This window comes from Leptosomus discolor, chromosome 2 (genome assembly GCF_034619465.1).
Source record: "Leptosomus discolor isolate bLepDis1 chromosome 2, bLepDis1.hap2, whole genome shotgun sequence".
NCBI lineage: Eukaryota > Metazoa > Chordata > Aves > Leptosomiformes > Leptosomidae > Leptosomus > Leptosomus discolor.
Window position 1 is genome coordinate 82,783,657 of NC_141392.1, and position 23,802 is coordinate 82,807,458.

At 38.0% G+C, this 23,802-nt stretch overlaps 1 protein-coding gene across 1 annotated transcript in view; it reads right to left on the reverse strand.

Moving 5' to 3' along the window:
- Positions 1-23,802, reverse strand: part of LOC147416034 (uncharacterized) — a 213,934-nt gene that overhangs the window by 17,179 nt on the left and 172,953 nt on the right. The window contains 1 exon segment of the mRNA XM_086460459.1: positions 22,957-23,038. Within this exon segment, the coding sequence (XP_086316585.1) occupies positions 22,957-23,038 (82 nt within the window).

The following is a 23,802-nucleotide window of genomic DNA, read 5'->3' on the forward strand; positions in this document are numbered from 1 at the left end:
ATTATGAAGATTATGTGTTTCATACTGTCTACATGTTTTTAGCTATTATTTGCAGAGAAGCAGTTCTTCAACAGCCAGGATTTTGTGGTGTAGAAGAAAAAGACACTGTATATTATTGCAAACTCCCGAATTGTGTGGGAGACGGGATTCCACAAATAATTATGCACACTCTGGCATTGTTTGCTGCTCCTTAGGGAAGAGAAAACTTCATGTTTATCAGGTCACTAAGATAAAGAAGTTGAGGATAAAAGAACGAGCTTGCTTTGTTTTATCAAAGAGAAAGTAAAAACACTTAGAGTTGCAAAGAAGGGAAATTAGTTTCAAAAGAAAGGCCAAAAATAAGAAAGAAACTCTCTAAACATATTTATCTGTTGAGGGCTATGCTAGTTATTTCACCATCCCAACTACCCTGTGGGGCTGGCCACAGGAATTTACTGGGCGAGACAGGACTGGCATGGTCTGGAGAAATCCTGGCTGTATGTACACTCTCCTCTTTTTAAAGCAGACTAACCAAGCACCCTGCCTTTCATTGGACAGTGGGAAAATATTAAGAAATGAAAATACTGATTACATCGTCTTTTCTCTTCCATTCTGTAATTGCCAACCCCTTCTTTTCCTGGCCCTGAGAACGATCAAGCGCTATAACATCACATGGCAATGCAGAGGATTAGAGCACTTCCCACCACCCTGCCCCAAACCAATTAACCTCTTTTAATTAATATTTCTGCTGTGTTGCTTAATTTGCACTTCTTTTGCTAGCTTCTCATGCCTTCTTTTTTTCACCCTTTTGAAGACAAACAGGTAAAATTTGTCAGTAACAATCTTTGGAAAACAACTTTTGTAATCATCATTTTTAGATTATAGTGGTTACTCTGCCATTAATTTAGCGTAAAGATGTGCACGATATAATCAATGGAGAAATTCACAATGAGGAGCTTGAACTCAGCGGCCTGCATCCACTTACCCAGTTTATTTAAGGAGATCCTATTGGGAACTCTATCACAGGGCTACAAAAGGAAAAAAAAAGGCCCTATGAAATTAAAAAGTCCCTCCTTACTATCATACCACTGTAAGAATTTTTTCATTTTTAGTCTTTGGGCAAGATTTTCTTACGGTAACACAATACTATTTTTTCTGCTGACCACAGAGACAACATACTTGTTGATGCAGGAACCCTAGATGAAATGATAGCTGAGACATTATTTTAAATTTATGTAGCCTGGATTTTCAGCCTACAGGTCATTCAGGCTTAACATTTCATTAATGAAACGCTGTCAATATTTCCCTTATATTGCCACAGGTTGACATATGGCATTATTCCAGTGTAAGGTTTTCACACATTAGTGACTGGGAAATCAAGTATATTCCCCAAGACACCTGAGTTATGATTAATTTTCTAATAGTCTTTCTGTATCAGTTTGAGAGGAAGGGAGATCTTGTACCAGGGAGGAAAGAAAGCGGCAACACTAGAAAGAAGACAGCCTTGGCTTCTTGCCTGGAATGATGACTTGGCCAGCTGCCCCATGCAGAAACCTTTACCATCCTACAGCCTGAAAAACATGCCAGCAGTATGGCAGCAGCTCGTAATGTACCTTGAGCAGAAATAATGGTGACTTTGAAAACATCCCATGAAGCCCTCTGTGAGAAATAGGAGGTGAATCTGTTCTGTCTATTGGGTGAGGGATGGGGGCCTGTCAAATTTCTGAAGGTTAAGGCAAAGTTAGGAAAAAAACAGTACTGAAAATTTGGTAGAGGTAGCAGATGCTCAGAGATGTCCGGTTTTAATATCCCTTTGCTAAGTTGAGTATTAAGGCAAAATTTCATACATATGAAATGAAGATAGCTGGACAGATTTGGCATCTCAACAGATCCAGGTCTGCTCATCATCAGGTGATCACAGAAATCTTAGCAATTGGGAACAGTTTTCAGCGAGATTGTCATTACTGAGCCACCCAAACCCTCCAGTCTAGAGTAGCTATTCTTGTCATAGAGTAACTGCCTATGTTAACAGAATAAAACACACCAACCACACACAAAGTGGCAGAATGAAGAAGCAATTAAACCACTTTCAGGACTCAAGCTTTGGAAGAAAAGCTTTATGAATTTACTTGTTTCCCATTTCCCCAAGTTCCTTTGTATTTTTGAGGCAGCTGCAATGAAATAAGGAAACTGCTAAAACAATTTAAATGTAAAATTTGTAAAATTGTTTTCTTGCTGACTAAACATGTATCGAGCAGCACCACTGCTGAAATGCAACAGTAGTGTTTTAAGCCCTAAAATACTGAGATTCGTAATGCATATGCTGACAAGACCGCTAACCACTGCAGATCTGGCAGAGCTGCTACAATAAACATAAAGTAAGCAGGACTAGTCTTGCACACAAATTAGACTGTCTAAAGTATGAAAGTCCACTATGTCCTTCTAAGATGAACTTCATTATCAGAAAGTTGGTTTGCGGTGCTAAGCATGGGAATGATAAAAATGAATGTCAAAGACAGCCCTTCCAACACATTAATTTCCACTTTCAGTAAGACAGACAGAGAGAGACACAGAGAAACGAGCCCTAGTATTATAAATCTACAACACATATTTAACTCATCACATCTCTTACGCTATTTTTCAATTGTTGTCAAAGTTGTATAGGCAATGTTTTTATACCCCTGTTTATTTATGTCTGAATTTCTCTCACTGCAAATTAACCTTGCTGCAGAACAAAACTTTGCTCGTGATAGGAAGGACAGCGCTGTCCCTTTATGTAATGTTTTTCCCATTCACTATGAGCTCAAGATTGCTGAGCCACTGGCGAAGCTGAAACCAATGACTTTAAATGCAGAATATTGACAAAGAGTCAGAATGGAAACCCAGCTCTGTGTAAGTGGAAAATCACGCTCTGGAAAGGAAGGTGTCTGTAAGGTCAGCCATTACAGACCCTAAGATTACTCTGGTGAAAATAACAGAAAAGTACTTCTAAGTGCTCTCTGCCAGCACTGAAGTGAAGCAGAAAGAGGCACACTTTAGGGGAAATAGGCCCCAACATGGCATATAATGCCAATACCAAACTCCAGAAGGATCTTTTAAATGAGAGCAGTTGGTGAAGTTATCCCAGTGGCTCAGTTGCACACCAAGTGCAAGGCCATCCTCTCCCCTCACCACCCTGATGACACTTGTGCAGAAGAGCCTGGCGAGGTGTTCCTGACCATGCTGGTCACAACATGATGGGAAACAATAGCAGTACAAGAAAAAGTTGGCAGGAAGGCCAGGAAGCATTTAGTTACACATTTTGTATACACCAAGAGCAGAAACATGTTTTGTAGCGTTCAGGAATAAATGATACTTAGGCTCTAAAAGCCAGTGCAGCTTTGCTTGCATCCTGAATGATGCCATTCTGGGTGCATTTAAGTTCACCAGTAAAACTGATTTTTGATTAAAATAAAACCTTGCAGTGCCTATACAAACACGCTTGATACTTCGACATGTAAAGCAACAGAAGTTATATGAATTTTACATACATATTTCTCAAGAAATATTTTTTCATGCAATCAGTTGGTAGATGTGAAACATTTTGTTCTTTCCAAATGAGCACCCAGTGTATATGCTGTTTGAGATTAGAGGCCTAGCTGTCTCATCAAAACAGCATTTTTCATTGTATCTTCTTGTACTTTCCAGCAATGTTCTGATATAATAAAAGTATAGCTTTTGTCATAGCACTTACTCATCTAGATCAAATTCAGCACATACACATTGCTGACGATAACAGAGGCCAGAGAAAAAGATTGCCCAACCATATTCCTATTTGTCAAAGGAGCTGATCTTTCTTTTTTAAAGAAAATTTTGAGACAGATCTTAATTTCTCACTTCTTGTTTTGATCACTGTCAGAAATGATGACCAAGAGAAACTAAAGCCTCAAAATTCAGATTTGGTCTGAGCCCAGATTTAAACGTTTGAGATACTTCAGGATCCTTACTTCAGGATTTTGGTTTCTATCTTTGTAGAGATGAACTCTCACCACAGAGTGCAGATGAAGGTATAAGGCCAAACTATAAAACCCATAGGTCCTTTACACTCAGGGTGATTAGGCAGAACTATAGTCACAAGTCTCTGTAAAATTGCATGTATGCCCACAGATGGTCTGATAGTGCAGCTGAATAATGCTCAGATCTGATGCTGCTTAGTAACCAAACTGCATCCAGTTTTTCAGATCAACAGAAAAGTTTCAGTATCTGAGCTAGACTGAAAAGAGCATCCAACCAATCTATAAAGTTCCTGTTGGTCTTTAAAGCAGAAAACATCAGGAGTAGGTTGTTAGATGAATTTAGCAGCAGGGAAGCTTGCAGCTCATCAGCTTTCTCTTCCTCAAAAGTAGGTACTTATTGCAGTCAAGAGGAATTATTGCTGGGGATCTCTGGGCATGGTGATGTTTTTGTTATAATAAAAAAGTCCGAACAATGCAATTGCACCCCCCAATCATTCCTTTTGTTTCTCCACTACAATAATACACTTCTTTATGATGCACAAGGTTTATAATTTGATTGCCAAACTATTATGCATGGAAAGAGACAAACAAAATAACAGCTAGTATTGCTTATCTGGTGGACAAAGCAAAGCTGAGCTAGGCACACAGACTGGGTTGATTTATTTTCTTTCCATACTTGCTTCATCTTAATTTCTTTATGGAAATAATGTTCCTTGTAGAAGGTTGTTCATCTACTTTTGATGACTGCAAAGTTTTAAGCAAAAATTCATGTTTTGTTTCAAAAAAGACTTTTGGTGAAATCCTGCTTGTGCTGCTGCTGCCAACACGCCCCTTCACTTTAGCTCAGATGTGTCTCAGCAGTTTCAGTATTTTCACAAGACTTTTCTCAATAAGGTCCAAATAAAGAAAGAGACCTTAATAAAATGCAAAGACAAAGCTCTCAGAAGTCCTATCCTGAATGTAAGCACACCCACGCTGTTGACCTACAACTCTATGAGGAAATGCTGGTGTTTCCTCACAACCACTGTGGATCTCAGATCAGGCTTGGGAGTAGTAACTCCTAGCCTCTGCTAGGCATCTCTTTCTCATTCCTAGCCCGTAAGTGAAGTAGAAGGAGAGATTTCCATCAGTGTCCACACACCACCAGCCATGTTAGTGTATACAGTCAACTTTCACCTTGTTAGTAACTATCATGGCTATTGCAGTCTTGCCTTCACATCACGCATGAAATATCCTGCCATAAGCACTGCTAAGCAGCACTGTAAAGTAACAAATCAACATAAAGATCAGCAATGAAAGGAAACTGACTGTATCTGAAAAGGCTTATTAGTGAAAGAGAAAAAGAAAGCTAAAACTTTAACGTGAAAACGTTCCTTCATTTATTTCATTATTAGGTATCTGAGAAAGTTAGACAGGAAAAGTAACTTTTAAGTCAAATTCGAAAATGGTCGTTTCAGGAGAAACAATTGACAGTACAAGAAATAATCACACTTCACCCCACTGTTGATTTTATTCTTGAATGTTCTTGGTTTGTAGAATATTGCAAGCCTACAATAGCAGAAGACAGTTAATAAGGACTGGATTTCCATTTTCTGTTCTGCTACTCCATGGCTGGAAGACCAAAAATATGTTTCCAATTTCTCAATGTTTTTTTTATTTACAACCTGCAAAACAGATACAATACAACAGAATCGAACTGTGACATTAAATTAATATATGCAAGGCAACAGGAGGTTAGTAGACAATAAAGTTATATATTTGCAAAGAAAACATCGTTCCCTAAAAAATACATGTGTCAATATTTGAAGGAAACTCAAGATGCCTTTTTTTCTGGTTTTGGAATGAACATATTTCCCTTTTTAAAATGTGTTCCATTTTATAGCAATCTTCAGGGACTGGTTCTCCTTATCTTCTTGCTGATTAATGCCTGAAAAATACTGCTGTGTTTAAAAAGTGGCACAAATAGGGTGAGGACTGCCCTGAAAATAATCATTTGAAAGGCATGTTATTCACATGACACTGATAAATCCCAGTGTTGTTTTCCTTGGGGTAAAACGGGCTTCTTCCCTTACCGTACAAATAGCATAAAATGTGCAAATGAATCTTGCATTCAACAAGTCAAATATTTTGCATGTTTAATTTAGAAGTTAACAAACTTAAAACAATTTTAAAGGCTACAACCATGCCATAAAATAAAAGACATTGCACATGGCAGAAGCTGTACTGTTGCTCATTGATAAATTATTTTCTGGAATTCACATTAACAGCTACATTACTGAAGTGCTCCCTAGCCCTCCAGTGTTACAGTTCAAGGTAATATGTGACAGATTTGAACATTCTTAAGGAAGAAAATCTCCAGAGTGTCGATCGCACGTTTGCTCACTGGGAGATTACAGCGGCTTTTATATCTGTTACAAACGTGCAGTTATACTGATAACTTCAAAAGTGGAATATTACAGATCACGCTAAAATTCTCCACCAGCCTGCTATGTTCTTTCTTTGTTTCTTTCTTTCTTGCCTTTTTTTTTGTCTTTTTTTTTTTTTTTTTTTTTTTCCATTTAGCTATTGCTGGCTTGCCAGAGATCTTGAACTTGAGAAAGGTTAGACATCACAATGCTGGAGCAGTTTGTGAGCATCAGCAGATTTAGCTTGTAATTTCATTGATCTATGTGGGCTTGCTGTTTGCAAACCAGCTGCTGCACTGTTTCCCCACAGCTACTGATCTGAGTAGCATTGATTTTTTCCCTTACATTAACATAGCATTACTTCTTTAATGGGCAATAAATGACTGGATGTAAATACAAACAGGGCTGCAACAACAAAAGAGAAAAAAACGGGTTAGTTCTTTTTATTTAAAGAACTCTATTAATATTTTCCATGAAAAAATTAAAAGCATGAGTTATTGATAAAGATAAATGTTATTTTTAGTGTTCTTATTTCCACACATTTCTTTTGCCAAGAAATCATCTTTTTTCTTACTATGTTTACTCATAGTCTGGAATGTTGCATCTTGCAAAGATTTTTGCCTCAGTATAAATGGTAAAATAGATTTTTTTTGGAAGAATTATAGAAAGCGATACAAAAGATTCTCTTCATTGTGCTCACTAAAACTAGATGAACCCATATCAATTTTGAAGGAGACATCATCTGTTAGCTCTCACTTTTTTGCCATTGAAAAAACTGAATGGGCTTCAGTTTCAACACAGTGGATGTGACACCTACAGCACAGTGTGAACTGAGTATCTTACATATAATACACTTAATATAAGGTCATGGTCTCACCACATGCTGCTTCAGTCCTTCAGTGTGTAGTGTTTTAAATAATCCTACAGATTTAAAATTCAGTGCAGTTTAGAAAAGACAGTGGGGCAAAAAATAAAGTGAACAACAAAAAACCCAACCAAACTCAAAACCTAAACGCCATAATGTATTATCTTAGTCATTTCTGAATGAACCTGATCAGGCAAAGGTTCCTGATCCTCTTTACTGGTAGGTGACAGCCAAGAGGGATGTCCATACCAGAAAGAGATGCAAAACTGAATGTACAGACATTCCTACAGACACTCCATGAAGAGGAGATGGGATAGAGAGTGCTGGGAAGTAACAGATAAGGGATTCCAAAGAGACCCAGCAGTGGGTTACAACCTTCTGGGCTGCAGATGACAGAAGGCAGTACTGCCAGTGATTTCCTCGGTGCCATAATTAAATTAATAGCACCTCAAAACCACAGGCACTCCAGCAAGATCTGACAGGAATAGGACTTCCCTTTAAGTATTTATGACGAAAGACTTGCATGATAAACACAGCTCTTGTTCCGGCCATGCAGCCTGGTTGCCCTGAGGAAAAGGTCCAGTGACCTTACAAACAGGAATTCCTCATTCTCATATAACCCTGTGTACTCCCATACCTAAAGAGGGCAAACCATTTCACATGGATGCTGCAGTGATATCTATTAGATCCTTGCTCAGAAAGCAGCTAAATTATTCTCATTAAAACATAATGGTACAAAATATGATGCTGGAGCTGAAAATAACCCATTAAATGACTAACAAAATTTTCACTTATCCAAGTTAAAATGTATGTGTTGTCAGTATAACTGAGCTCTCCTAGTCTCAGTCCTCTCATATTGACTAGCCAATATTTAATGTCAGTTTTAGTAGATACAATGTCCAAATCATTAAAAATTATATTAAGTAACACTGGCTCCAATGTGAGTCTTTAGAGCATCCTACTATTAACCTCTTTACACTCTCAGGAGAAGACTTTCAGTGCAAGTTTTTCGCCATCATTTATTCAATTTTTAATCCACTGTGAGATTTTGTACCTTACCTCATAGTTATATTTTTCCCTTAATAGCCTTTTATGAAGGAATGTATCAGGAATTTTTTGAAAATCCAAATAAATTATGTTCACTAGGTCACCTTTATCTACTATTTTATTAACTTTTTCAAAGCACTTTAGCAGGTTAGAGAAGCATGCTTTCTCTTTACCGACATTGTGCAGGTTTGACCCTATTAGGTTATACTTATCTATGCACCAAACTATTCTATCCTTAATTAGACTCTCAATCAGTTTCCCCAGAAGCAAGGTGAAGTTCACTGGTCTTAATTCCTAGGATCTCTTTTTGGTCCTAACAACAGGCACCATATCAGAAATTTTCCAGCCATCACTGGTCTATATCACATCTTCTTGCGTTTTTTCTATTTCATACTTTATTCTAGAGAATATTACCTACTTTTCCAATTTTACATGAGTTTATCAAATCGCTCAGCACTTCCCTTGTAAAAGACTACAATTTTTGCTAGCGCTTCTCTGCCTTTTATATTTTTAGCAAAATAACTACTTCAGCTGCCATCTATAAGAAAGAACAAGGTGAGAGTCTGTTTAACTATTGAACACTTTTGCCATGATAAGCAGATAACCATGGTTTTAATTTGATATTGTTGTGCTTTTAAATTATTTTGCCCCTACAAGTCACCTGACGAGCAACTATTTACTTCTTTCTTCAAAGTCATAAAATTTATTCTGCAGCTTTTGGACTTTTTTGATTTTTATTTTTGTGGATAGACATAGACCATAAACCTAATTTTCTAGCCTCACTTTGAGCGTTGTTCTTGGACAAAGAGTGGAAAGGAAGGGTGAATTCACATAAACAACTGGTCAGACCAGTAATATCTAATACCAGGAGTTATTAAAACTGGCTTTCACATGAATCTGTCAAAATGACAGAAAGAATGAGGTTGGGCTTAGGTGAAAAGGTATAGATTTGTATTCTGGGCTTGTAGAAGATGTTCTTGGTCTATGCTTTAGGTACACAGGTCTTAATGATCAGGAAATATTGTTGAACACGATTTTTAGTGAAAAAGCATTGAAAATTCCCACTGAAATGTGTACATGGCTAAGTAAAGGTCAGTAAGCTATTGAGTAAACCTGAAGTGCTCACATTAGAGGATTAGAAACTCAGAATTTTCAGCATTCAGTGAAGTCGGTGGACTTTCCTCTGGAATTCAAGACTTACTGTCCTTAACAGTCTGGGTGACAAAACTGAAAAGAAACTTCAGCTGAAAATTCTGCATTTGGTTATGAGCCATAAGAAGCCACCAAGTATGAAAGCCTAGGTTTCAAACTACACCTTGCTTCCACAACAAAACCCACACTGCATTAGCTTCACCTGAGTTTGAATTTCATTACAAAAATATCACATAGCTCTAACCGTAAGTATTAAGGTAGATTACTGTTGTCTTTTTTTCACTTCAAACAGAAGTTCCAGCTTCATCTGTGTTCAGAGATTCTATGTGCTGCACTGTTAAGCACAGCTTTCTGCTTAAATTCTATTTCTATCAGCTTCAACATATTAAAATAGAACACACTTTAATGTCTGTGTTGAACATTAAATCATTTTTGCTTCAGGGAAACTCTGGTAAACAGTAACTGTCAAAAATTGTAATGACACAAAATTAAAATGATAGAAAATAGTCTCTAACAACAGCTTTTCTAATCATGTTAGCAGAAGTTCAGCTCTGCATCTTCTAACTATTCCTTTACAAGAAGCAGAAAGATTGAGGAAGGAAAGTTCAGGTGCACAAATATACACTGTTGAACAAGAAGAGTTGAAATTATCATTGTTACCATTCTTTGCATGCTTACTGTGAGAAGCACTTCAATCAATGTCAGAAAAATGCAGCTAATTTAATATATGAATATTTTTATTGTTATGACAATTACCCTTTCATTCAAGATTTTTAATATGTAAACTTTTTTTTTACAAAATCTTGGAAAATATATGAGTATCATTTAAACACTCTAAATTGAAGTAACTTCTGGGAAGCCTGCATTATGTCAGAAAGAAACTGATCTGAAGAAATTAAACTGCATCAGAAATATTGACAGGCATATAGATTGAATTACATGAATATGAGATACATACAGACTTGGAGCAGTTCTGCTTAGTGATCAATGCCAAATGAATTTCAAAATTGTTTTAGTTTGTTTCTTATGTCTTGTTTTATTTTAGATTTTTAATTTGAATTAGTAATATGAAAGAAATCACGATTTATTAACTTTCACTTACAAACAAAAAAAATCTACTAAAATCTTATCTGAAGTTAAAACATTCCATTTTATAGAGGCCAAGTAATAATATAGTTTCTTTATATTATGATACAAATCATTCAAAAGCGAGAACTAAAAACTGAGACTTGAAAGTTTCCGCTTATTAATGTGGTATGTAGCCGATGTACACAGGCTGTATGGTGAGGTTGCATTGCCCCCTATAGTCACTGTGTGTCAGATGGGAGGGAAGGGGGAAGAGAAAGGGAAGAGTGGGAGAAATTATTTGCCAAAAGTACTATGCATTTGGTTTTGATTCATACTTCAGAAAGGGCACGGTGGGGAGCAGTGGACAAATCTAACTTGGCCGTGCTGTTCAAGAAGAATTTGTATGCGTTATTCTCCAAGCACATGCAGATGAACTAAAATGGACTCTTACATTCAGATCAGAAGACCTCTGCAGCCTTTGTGGTCTGGCTGTGCTTGGGGTGCATTTGTTGGATGCTGGTATATGCACACTGACAGTGCACCTGGGCTGCCAGCATACCTGCCTGCCCCGTGGACTCAGACGCAGGAGGTGGTTGACTTTGATTGACCAGTGAAAGGCAGGAGGGCCCACAGGTGACCTCTCTTTTGCTCTCAATGGGCACACCTTTGGGGGCTGAGCATAACAGGGACATTTCACTCCAAGGCACATAGGACTCTCAAAGTAGTGCCCAAATTGCGGAGTACATGCACAGACTGCTCTTTGAAGCAGCTTCAGCATGAGGACGTGAAGGAGAGAGAAGGGGCTGAGATACATGTTCCTTTTCAGCAGCAGAAGCAACTGCAAGAGCACAGCCAGTTTGTTCGTGCTGCCCATGGACATTGGTGATGCTGCTCTTTAGCAGTCCCTGGGCCTAGAGGGGACAGAATGTTTTCCAAATCCCTGCAGAATAATATGCCACTTTTAACTATCAGCACAAGGACAAAGCTACATTCCAGGACTCAGATTTTTCCAGTCAAGCCCATCTTTCTTACCTTTGCTGTCAATGAAAAAAAAAAAAATTGTTATCTCCCCATAAAATTAATTGAATGTCAGCAGCTGTCCTAATACTGTTCTCTTACAGACATAATTATGCACAGCATTCAGTATATTTTTGAATAGGCACAGAGACAATATAACAAAAACCATTACATTCTTGAGGATCTCTTAAAAATATCTAATCAAGTACTGGTGCTACTGTGCCAAAAACTTCATGGAAATGACAAATATTCAATAAGCTCAAGATCAACACCACCTTCGTAGGGTGCAATACTCTGTTATCACTATCTTATTTCTGGGGACAGATTTTCTGCTACCGCAATTCTAGACACACCTTCAGCTAGAAAAAGTTAGTGCTTCTCCTAAAAGGCAGTAGTTCTCATTTTTTGATCTCCTACCTCCTTTCCTTTGGTGGCACAATCATGTTTGTAGTGACATGATGAACTGATTGGAGAACTTATGCAGCTAAAATCCTAGGGTTTTTCTTACCATATTACTTTTAATTTGGATCAGTTGTTGAGGCTCACCATGTAGCAGGCACTAGTGCTTGTACTTGCACCAGGCATAGGAGAAAAAGAAAGAATAACAGTGGGTTATGGCAACTGCCTAATTCTATGGCAGTGATGCCATGTGCTAATGGGAGACATTTGTGTAGCTATGGTTTCAGGAATATGAAATGTCCTTAAAATACCTTTATATTTTATTCAGTCTGAGAAAAAGTATTTTGAGTATTCCCATCCACGTACCTTCACAAATATTCTCTGTCTAGACGGAAAAGATAGTCCTGCAAAGTGGAGCTGAATGACTTGTTTAGTTTTTGTGAGTATATGCCCAGACATAGTCCCATATAAAATCTTTATTTTACTACGATGACTAGAGACTCAATAATGACTAAGCTACTGACGAGATGTGATTGCTGCTTACCCAGCAGATCGATACTGTCTCACTGCCTCCTGATGTGGAGGGGTGTAGCCTGATAGTATCCAACTGTTTGAATATCTTACTCTTAACTGTAAGTCTTTGAAGCAGGGTCAGTTTTTTGTTCTGTTAGCCCTGTGGCTAGCATGAGTTCTGCAGCTCATGAAGGTCTGAAGTTAAGCAGAAATATCTCCAAAGTTTACCCACTAAAAATTGTAAAATATTCACCAGGGGTGTAATATCTTCTAGTTGCCTCACCTAAAAAACTGACTTTATTCTTTTCTTTTCTAGTCTCTCATTTTGCTTGCTTTCTATTCTATATACACTGAAGTACTGTTACATACTAGGTATCATTGTGTAGTAGATCAGCTGCCACAAACTTCTAGCAGTGAGCTATTCAAGGCTGTGTTATTATCTTCACCCTTTATTTATTTTCTCTCAGCTATGATTCTTTCCTTACTTATGTGTTTGTACTCAAACACGTGGATGCATATACATTAAGTTATTTCACTGAGTAGTGGAAAATTCTTTAAGGATGATTGTTGTCCTTTGCCTATTTTTTTTTGTCTAAATCACACCAAGCGTTTTTCTTCAACAAACACAATTTGTCTGTGTCCAAAGAACACACAAGCAGTATCTTCTTCTACTCATGAAAATGGGAGACTTTCATCATGTTAGCAGTATGCTATGCCTTCATTCTAAAGAACCAAAAATCACTGTGTGACACAAGTCTAGCTCCGTAAATGTGTAACCAGTTTTTAGCAGCAGTGCACTAACTCGTGCAGAAGACAGTGACACATTTGGGGAAGCGACGTTTCTGAATGCCAAACATACAGAGATGAGCCACTAAATCTTATGAATTATCCATGCAGAGCAGACAGAACATTTGTTTTCAAGGTCAAATGAGAAAGATCCCCCGACCTGTGTGGTAAACTACACGTTAAAACATTTATCCATCTTTGGAATGTAAGGGTCAAAGTGAACACAGAGAGAAATGAACCAGTGGGGTGTCTGCCAAGCTACCAAAATCATTATGCCATCCATTTTACTGGCATTTTTTATGTGTGTGTAGGGCACACACAATGAAAAATAGATCTCTAATTCAAATTTGAGTTTCTTCCAAACTAGACTGCGGTATCAAATGTATTTACATTCCTTGGATAACCCTTAGTTGATTTTATTCTACATACTTTGTAAAACAAAGTTTGTTTTTTCGTACTTGCTTAGTCACCTCATAACTAAAGCAACAGAAAGAGTAAAATAAACCAATACAAAGTTTTTGAAAGGGAAATTTCACTAGTGTCTCACAAATGTTTCTACACTTCCCACTGGCCTTCACCAAGCAGCATACTTAAACATGGTATGATCCTCTTAAAATAGTGTGTTTTGTTATGGTTGTCAACACTAACACTTAAAGGATAACAATTCAGAAAAGAGGCAAGGTGGTCAATTGATTCCTCCTGAATACTTTGGACAAACAACACTCAAGTTTGGTTCCTGAACCTGATGTGCTGTTGAAGCACAGCTCTTTGATGGTTCAAGAGAAGGCAACTGCACAACCAGGGGAGCAGACCAGAGAATGAATTCTGACTGGGCATGTCAAGTTTAAACTCTAGTAGCACAAACAGGCTCAAAAGTGAATGCAAATCCATCCTAAAGCCTTTTACATTCGCAGAATAGGGTAAAAAGGTCTTACTGGGACTCAGAGAATCACAATTTCTCTTTATTTTTCTCTTGCCTTGCCAGGAAGAATAAATGACTTGGTTCCTTTACAGGGCAGTATTCCTGCCTTGCATTTCATCAGACCCATCACAGGGAAGTCAGAATTTCTGACATTCCCCACTAGACTTTCTTCTCCCTCATGCAGTCACAGTGAGAGGCAGATACACCTTTTCTATTCCTCCCACTACAGTACTGCAAAATCTGAGCTGGACCACGCACTTCTGTTAGAGGATTCTACGCAGCAACGTTAAGGCTATGACACGTGGTATGTAGAATATAGCCGTCTACATACATTACAGTTTTTCTAAATCATTGGGAGGTATTAGAAAAAAATAGTTTTCAACACTTGCATCTCTGATGAGTGTAGTGTGATAGGTTCTTGCAACAAACATTTCAGAATATTCATCACTGTGCTTTTTTACATTTCTACACAGGCAGTTAGTTTAATTTCTTATATAACCATGTCATTTTTCTTTCATATTAATATTCCTATATGACAACTATGTTACTTCAAGCTGCTGAATTGATTTTCAAGAGGAATCTTGGTTTACGTAAATTGTTACTTCTCCTGAAACTTTTCAAAAAATGGCCAGATTCAATTCCTTCCCTTGTAAGAAGCACTGACAAGTATACTAAAGTAGCAAAAAATTATAAGCTAGCAGAACCAATTTTATTGTTTTTACAAATGCTTTTGAAAAGGTAAATCAGTCACTAAAAAGTCTGATTAAGAAAAACCAACAGCTCAAAGTGTTTCCTCCTTCGGATGGTTCAAGTTCAGAAAATGAGCACAGCCCTTAAAGAAACTGAAACTAACATTCTGCACTTCTGGTTGACCACAGGTACAGCATCTCTAGAACCAGTGAAAGATGTCAGTGGTGTGTCCATCACATACATGCTCTTTTTTGGGAGAGACATTAGAGAGACAAGCACAAATTACAACATTGCCCATCAGAATATGTCTACACGAGGGTATCTACTGAGCTTTTTAGACATATTTATCACTTTATTACCTATTGTATCACTCATATAATACGTTCTGGCCCTATATAGTTCATTTCGTGATATGACTGCAATATATTTTTTCCAATTTGTTTCCTGTATTTTCCTAGCTGAATCTCCACTACTGTTTTCTTCATTGTGAAATTATTTTTTTTTTGTTTTGCCATTAAATGTTTAGTTTTCCCTTATCTTTCCTTCTTTTCCCTTCTTGCTTTTCTTTTCATCTCCCTTCCCTTCCCTTCCCTTCCCTTCCCTTCCCTTCCCTTCCCTTCCCTTCCCTTCCCTTCCCTTCCCTTCCCTTCCCTTCCCTTCCCTTCCCTTCCCTTCCCTTCCCTTCCCTTCCCTTCCCTTCCCTTCCCTTCCCTTCCCTTCCCTTCCCTTCCCTTCCCTTCCCTTCCCTTCCCTTCCCTTCCCTTCCCTTCCCTTCCCTTCCCTTCCCTTCCCTTCCCTTCCCTTCCCTTCCCTTCCCTTCCCTTCCCTTCCCTTCCCTTCCCTTCCCTTCCCTTCCCTTCCCTTCCCTTCCCTTCCCTTCCCTTCCCTTCCCTTCCCTTCCCTTCCCTTCCCTTCCCTTCCCTTCCCTTCCCTTCCCTTCCCTTCCCTTCCCTTCCCTTCCCTTCCCTTCCCTTCCCTTCCCTTCCCTTCCCTTCCCTTCCCTTCCCTTCCCTTCCCTTCCCTTCCCTTCCCTTCCCTTCCCTTCCCTTCCCTTCCCTTCCCTTCCCTTCCCTTCCCTTCCCTTCCCTTCCCTTCCCTTCCCTTCCCTTCCCTTCCCTTCCCTTCCCTTCCCTTCCCTTCCCTTCCCTTCCCTTCCCTTCCCTTCCCTTCCCTTCCCTTCCCTTCCCTTCCCTTCCCTTCCCTCCCCTCCCCTCCCCTCCCCTCCCCTCCCCTCCCCTCCCCTCCCCTCCCCTCCCCTCCCCTCCCCTCCCCTCCCCTCCCCTCCCCTCCCCTCCCCTCCCCTCCCCTCCCCTCCCCTCCCCTCCCCTCTCCTTTCTTCCTTTTCTACTCTAATATCCTTCAGTTCCCATTGTCTCATCTCCAACTGAAATAGATTCTCACAGTATATATTCTACTTTAATGAAGAAATTAATACAGAAATATTATAATATTCCAACACTTACATATAACTTTGGGATATCACCGTGCAATTGCATTATACAATGTGCCCATGCCCTATAAAACAGTCTAGCTGCTCTTCACTGTAATGCTTATCTTCCTTATCTGTTGTGTTTTGTTTAGTTTCATATGACACTGCAGAATAATAAGAGCATTAAAACTGCACGATTGCAGTATTGGTAAAATATCACTGCTGTTGGTCAAGTACTAGTGAAAAATGAACGCAATTCCTCACCGAATTTGGACTGCCATTTTAAGAGCAGTCATCTAAAACTGGCAGTGTTTAGAAATGCATGACTACAATGTTTACCCATGAAGAAAACAGTGGTTCTTTATATTTCTAAAGAACCATATGTCTCTTTTAGTAGATCATACCAGTTTCTTTTGTGGAGGCCAATAAGGGTCATTAAACACCAATGGGTCTCTGAGTCCTTCTTCAGAGTCAATGACATTGTAGGCTTCACCAGGGATCTCATTTTCCTTCTGTACAAGATCTGCAGGGCAAGGGAGGCAAATGAACTATGAAAAACATAATCACTGCTTTTACTGTTGCTTTTTTCATCATAAAAATTCCATTTATTTAAATTCCATTAAAAAACACATTTGCCTGCTGAAAGCATAAATATATACTTTTGTTATATTTATAATTTTTCATTTTTAAAAAGATATTTTTTTCATTCTTTTGGGGAAAAATAAAACAAATATTCGCTATAACAAATATTATACAAGCTTGTTATACAAACTTCAGGAAAAAGCAAGTGGTTAACAAAGTAAATTCCTCTAGAACAGTTTCTCAGGGGTGACAGGGAAATATTTCACAAGTACCTGAGGGGATTCGTAGTCTAACACTCATTTTCAGAAGTGACTTGAGCACCAAGGTTCAACTTTTCAAAAGTACCTGGACCTTTAACTCACATTTTAATTTAAGAGAGTTAGATGCTCAAAACCTATGAGGATCTAGAATTCAGGATGAAAAGCCTTACTGAAAGCCAAGGGGATTTGGGTTATCAAAGGCCAGATTTTTTAAAAAGTATTTAGGAACTTAGAGGTAGAGATAGGTGCCTAGCTGATTTTATTTTTTTTTTCCGAAGTAGAGCAAAGAAGGGTTAACTCCCTAACACTCACTGAGATTAGTGTGCTCTTAGAAAGCGCTAAGTACACCTCTGCATCTAAATACCTTTAAAAAATCTTTTCTTGAATTGCTTTTGAAAGTGGGCTTTATCACCTGAACCAGTGATTTATCCTATGCTTAATTCTTGACCTCACAAAGATTGCCATAGACATGCTTTACTCAAATGATTCTGCATCATGATCTCGATGGAAATGGACAGGATTAGATAACAAAATCTTATTTTAACAAAATTTAGTTGATATTTGGATCCAGAAATTCATAGAAGTTTCAGAGCTGAAAATAACAGACAGTTTTGCTCTACTGTGATCTTACTTGGGAGAGCTATGGTAGACTCTGAGCACGTTCAGCTTCAAGAGTTCACCCTGTAAATGCTAAGCAGCCACAGCACAAGTGCATATGTATGAAGTCATCCTGTTAGCAGTGCTAGAGTCTGATAATATGACTGACTAACTTGCTTTCACCATCTTTACCACAGTTGGGAAGAAGATGAAGGGTAGAATGAAAAAGAAAGCAGCAACACGACACAAACCTGGCAAGATGCAGTTTTGGATTTTGATTTCTGAGGAAGTAGAATTTCTTTCTAACTGCATTACACCGTGAATATCTGCAGCTCCATTTTTTTAGCCTCTGCTAATTTTTTTTCTTGCTTTTATAACTGACTTATGCAATTATCTTATATAAATACAAAGTTCCCTGTGACTGTTCTCAGTATTCATCCCTTAAAATGTATCCACTCTTCAGTATTGAAAACCTTAGCTCCTTCCTGAGTCACATTTGATTTTTTTCCTATACTGACTGGCTTCTGAACACACTGGCTGATGGTAAGCTTTGTCATGAGATGCTGAGATATAAAGAACAACAGGTTACCTCATAATCTCTTCTTGTTAATGCTTGTTCTGGAGAGCACCTGCTGTCTTTAAAAGGGATTTGAGTGACCCAAGATTAAGAAGTCTCCCTACAACAATTACTGTTCTTATCACTGAAGAATACTCATACCAATGTGACATCTTCCTGATGGTTTCAAATTCACAGACTGAGGGAGAGATAAGAGCCAAAGAACCGTACAGTGTGCAATTATAAGAAGACATCAAACCAGTCCAATACAATTCCGTTTTGGAGAACAGTAACGCTATCAGACTAATTGATTTCTGTCTGCAAAATATCTATTAGGACAAAACACCCTCCGATTTCATTTAAAGAAATTTTAAAGTGCACCTGTGCTTACAGTACTTCTAATCATCTTTCTAGTTCACCCTCATTGGGCAAATGACATCACAGGCACAGAGAAGCTAAATGAATTGCACAACCTAACACTGGCAATGTTTCAAAGAGGGTATTAAAACTGTCATCAGTATGTCTTGCTACCTGTTTGGTTTAAAAGATAGAAAAGTATAAACTTCCATTCTTATTAAGTCCAGTCAAGTTTATGACATAAATAAAGGATCTGCTACCACGACACCCATCATAGTATATCCCATATTACTCCACAAAATATTTTTCTAAGCCTGTTTAACCACTGAGCTCTTATCACCATTACTTTCATTGACGATATTTGTGCAAAGCTGTTCTTTGAAATATTATCCAAAGCCAAATATACATATATATCCAAAATATTATCAGTATTTTGAAAATTACTGTGGAGGGATAAAAAAAATGGTGCCCACTGAATCTGATCATCCTTTCTTCTTTCCAACAATCTAGGCAAAAATAAAGGATGTGAACTATAATTTTGTTTCTTCTCCTCCCCCTCCTGCAACTCAGGATCCTTCAGAAGACAGAGAAAAAAAGCATCAAACCTAAATATCAAACTTTATTAACTAAACTTCTGATTCAGTACTCTTTCATACTAACGGAGAAAGTGAGCCTGCTGGGAGCTCCCTTTGTCCAATCTGAGGGCATGCTGAGGTCTCCAGATGGCCAAACAACTTCTAGGTTATAGCAGTAATGTCTGCACCATCTAACTCATTTAGACAGTACCTGAACCAAAATGGAATTGACCTAGTTTTATTTCCAAATAAATAAAAAAACAACTAGTGGACCTCACAGACTGGTTAGAAACTGAAATTATTTATTTTAAATCAGATGCAAATGGTAGGTTTGCCAGAAGGGGTAAGTAACAGAAGGCTACAGTGGTAAAGGGTAACAGAAGATTGTCATCCTGGATACTAGGTGATGGAAAGCCAAGATGACAGTCTGCTACAGATGAAGAAAGTTTTGACTGTCCCAAGTTGACAAGATGAAATTGCTACCTAGGGTCAATTCGCTTTTGCTTGGCTATGTTTAGGATTCCCCCAGTGGAAGAGAATACAGTTCACTGTATTCTTATAAGCTCTCTATTTATAAATGCATTAGAATATTTCCCTTTTTGTGCTAATAACAAAGCTTGAAGGATAATCTCAATGTAACTTCAGAGCACATTATGCATAGCTGTCTTCTTGACTTTAGAACACCTGAAATCCATTGATTGTATCCACAGTGGTTAAAAAATGTTCAAACAGCAACCAAATTAATTAGTAAGCTGTAGCATGCCACCAATAGCAAAGATAGCTAAACACAAACTTTATTGGGGTGTACGCATCCGACATCTCAATGAATAATATGTTTCCAGCACCAGAGAAGTTGTGTCAGCTACATTGTGGACCGCAGAGTACAGAAACAATGAGGTAGGATTCTGTTTGTCTGGATTGAACACAGAAATCCAGACTCTTCCAGTGATCCACAGATCAGTTATCACACAACAAACCCCACCAGCTCCCTCACAGCTTGCTCAGACTGCTGTGTCACTATGTAGTTAAGAAGCCTTTAATCTTCAGGCTGACATAGGTGCGATGAGTCTACAGACTAAAATTTCATACACAATTTGGATGAAAGTTAATTACTGCCTGTTATTCTAGCTGCTTTCCTCTGAGTAGAAGAATGTGGTGAAAAAATCAAATGCATTGCTTTTACTGCTTCGTGCTTTGTGCTATGAACTGCAACTGTGAAAACATAAGTACAAAAATAAAGCTATTTCCACGTTTCAAGTGTATAAGAGCTTGTCAGATAGTCATAAAATACTGCTGGTCAAGATGTATCCCTCAAGATATATGCTTAATTTACTCCAAACTAAAATTCTGTTCTCCGGGTTCCCAGCTGAGGACATACTTTTACAATTGTTTCCAGTGAAAAGTCTTTTTTCAGATCTGAGCAACAGTCCTTAAAATGGGGTTTTGTGAGACTGAAAATGAGCCCACTAAAGGCAATCAGCACACAAAGCTTTATGCCCATGTGTGTAACTCTTGAACTCCAGTGGGAGTGTTCACATGGTGCACAGTGAATAACATGAATCAGCCATTGCAGGACTTGGGACTTCAGTGTAACATCACTAATACCATTATAATATACTATTTAAAAATCAAACACAAAGATTAGTCTAAGTAAAAACTGTTGTCCATTAAGTATAACAGATCAAACAGAAGGAAGCAAATAACAAGGGAACCAGGAAAAACAGCAGTAAAATCAAACGATGTGAACATGTATACAGCATGGTTTACCGGAGATGAAAAAAATGACAAATAAGCAAGGAGATGTGCTTCAAAATTCCATACTCAGAGGGAAATCGTGAATTAATAAGGAAAATTATATCTTCCAAAAGTCATATTTGTGATGTACAAGATATTTGAGCCAGATTCATACATATATTTAAAAAAATAGCAAACTGCAGATTTCAACAATAAAAAGCCTTTTCATAATCAGAGAATGGTATAAGAAATCTTGTTAATGAAACAGTTGCACTGTCTCCTGTCACAATATCCTTTGATGACAAATTATGCTTCAAGGTGAGAGCCAAGTCAGTCGAGATTCTTATTCTGAATTACCCTATAGGAATCCATCTCACTCTCTTTCTCTCTCTTTCTCTCTCTCTCTCTCTCTCTCTCCGCCCTGACTATGGGTAGATCCTGATGAGTTGAGAGTTCATGGAGTAACATCAACCTTTGCAACTTCTTTCCTGAGTAACAGCTTTCTGGTTAATATAGCCATTTATTGGACACCGATTTTAGTACTTCCATACATTTATTTATTTCAGTTTCAAAAGGCATAAGCATTTTAGCACATTATTTCAATAAATTATTTCTTCCTGTGAAACTTTTCTTATCATGTTATGAATCCTGCAACAGTGGTTTTCAGCATTTCCCCTCATGCATTCATATACACCACCATTTCATCAAAAAAGGGAAATTTTAACTGTAGCTTTTGCAGGAGATTTCCAGATATTTCCTGATACCCCATTAACAGTTCCTCCACATTGTACAACCTGTTTTGCTTTTGTATCCTGTTTCCCCTCAGTTTCAGTTCTCACTACCTGACTAAAACAACTGAACTCAAACCAAACAATTTTCTGAAGGATATTGAGTTAGAAAATAAACTCTTTTGTGCATTATAGGAAATTTCTCCTACCAGAGCCTCCTTTACACATCCGCCTTACCCTTTCCAATCTTAGAAGGTATCTTTGGAATCAAATTTGCAGTTAGACCAGTTGCATATATTTTTGACATTGAACTAGCAACAATTGTGCTCCTTATCTCACTACAAGTTTTCAATGTACCTTAGAAATCTCAGAACAGTCAGATTCACTAGAAAATAAGCAGAGAATAAACAAGAACATAATGATGCTGCTGTATAAGTCCACAGTGTGCCTATATCACTAACGCAATCTGTAATTCTCATCACCCTGTCTCAGGAAGAACATGAGTGATAGTATTTCCAGATGAAGAGACACTGGAAGTGCTAGGACTCTCCACGCAGAGCCAGGGTCACTCTGGACTAGCACTGATTTTCAGCACAGAATACCAGAGCACTGCTGGAGACAGACTGCTGGGCTGCCGGGACCCTTGGTCCAACCCAGTATGGTAGGTCCCTCGCCTTTCAATAACGCAGCTAGTCTCCAGAAACGACCAGAAGCAGCTTCCTCTTCATTTATCACATTGCTTCCTCACATGCACTGAGCTGTATTTTTGAGGCAATGGCCAACCACAGCTGAGTGGGCCCCTGGTTATTCTAAATTGTATCAAGGCTGCAAACACTGTAAATCAGGCAGGAAACTTTAATGTCACCTTTGGCCACAATGACCATTAATCCTTTATCCCCGTTAGTCACAACTGGAATCCAGCCCAAGTGTCTGCAGTCTTAAATAAGATACCATCTTTGATGACTAGTTTCCATCAGACTTAAACTTTAGTCCACTGACAAAACAGCTCTCCTCCCCCGCAACCTATGAAGGTGAGAAAAAACAGTGAGAAATAGGATATTTTCCATGAAAGAGAATTTATATGCAAAAAACTGTGCTCCTGCTAAAACAGGCAATCTACGGTAGAATATTTTTAGGATACAGATAATTCTGGCTTAGTTCCACAAAATGAACGGTAGAACTGCCTCAATTTAATTACCACCCCATGAAGCAATCTGACAGCCCCAATGCAGTGCTTAGTAAGCATTTTACCTCAGACAGCTTGAAGATGTATTGTAGCACTGAAATTACAATACGTACCATGACTTGTTCTGTCATCCTACTTTGGGAATGCAGCATGTTTGTCTCTATAATGAGCTGTCTGATATTCACCCATTTCACCTGTAGCAAACAGGAGTAAAATGTAAGTAACCATAAGTTGGCATATTAGTTGAATGCAAGCTAAAATATTCATTTTTGGCAGAAGGTTTCAGATTCTTTTAACTATCTAGACAAGTGTAATACATAATTTACTTACATTTACATTTTAAAAAACATTTTGAATTTTCTAAATTTTTAATTATTACAATCTGCGAACAACCCATAAACCTTGTTCTCTCCTTCCCCATCTTACGTTCTGCTTACAAGATTCCTGGAAAGTATATTAGGGACATACTTGCTACTATGTCTAACATAAGGATAAAATATGTATAACTTAAGGACACGATATGTGTGTTCGATTAAGAAAATCAACTCTGAAAGAAAAAGTTTTCTCTGCTTAGTTCAAAAACCAAAGAAGACAAACAATGTATTAAAAAAATGCAATACGACTCTTTATAAAGCTTACACTAAAGCAGTTCTGTAATGATTTTTTTAAATAAATATATTTATGGTTGAAAATATATGCTAGTCTGCACTTCTGCAAGTATAATGAGATTATATGCCTTTATTAAAAAACAAAACAAGTGACCCAGCTTGTTTCCAGAAGAAGAAAGATTGAAACTTATTTATTCATATGAAATCATACAGAGAAAATTGAGTAGCTTTATTTTCTTTCTAATTATGCCATTACATCAGAATTGGACTGTGCCACCCTTCTACCGGCTAAGCAATTTTTAGGAGGTGTGTGGAAAAACAGTTAAGCCCAGGCTAAATTTTAAAACACCCA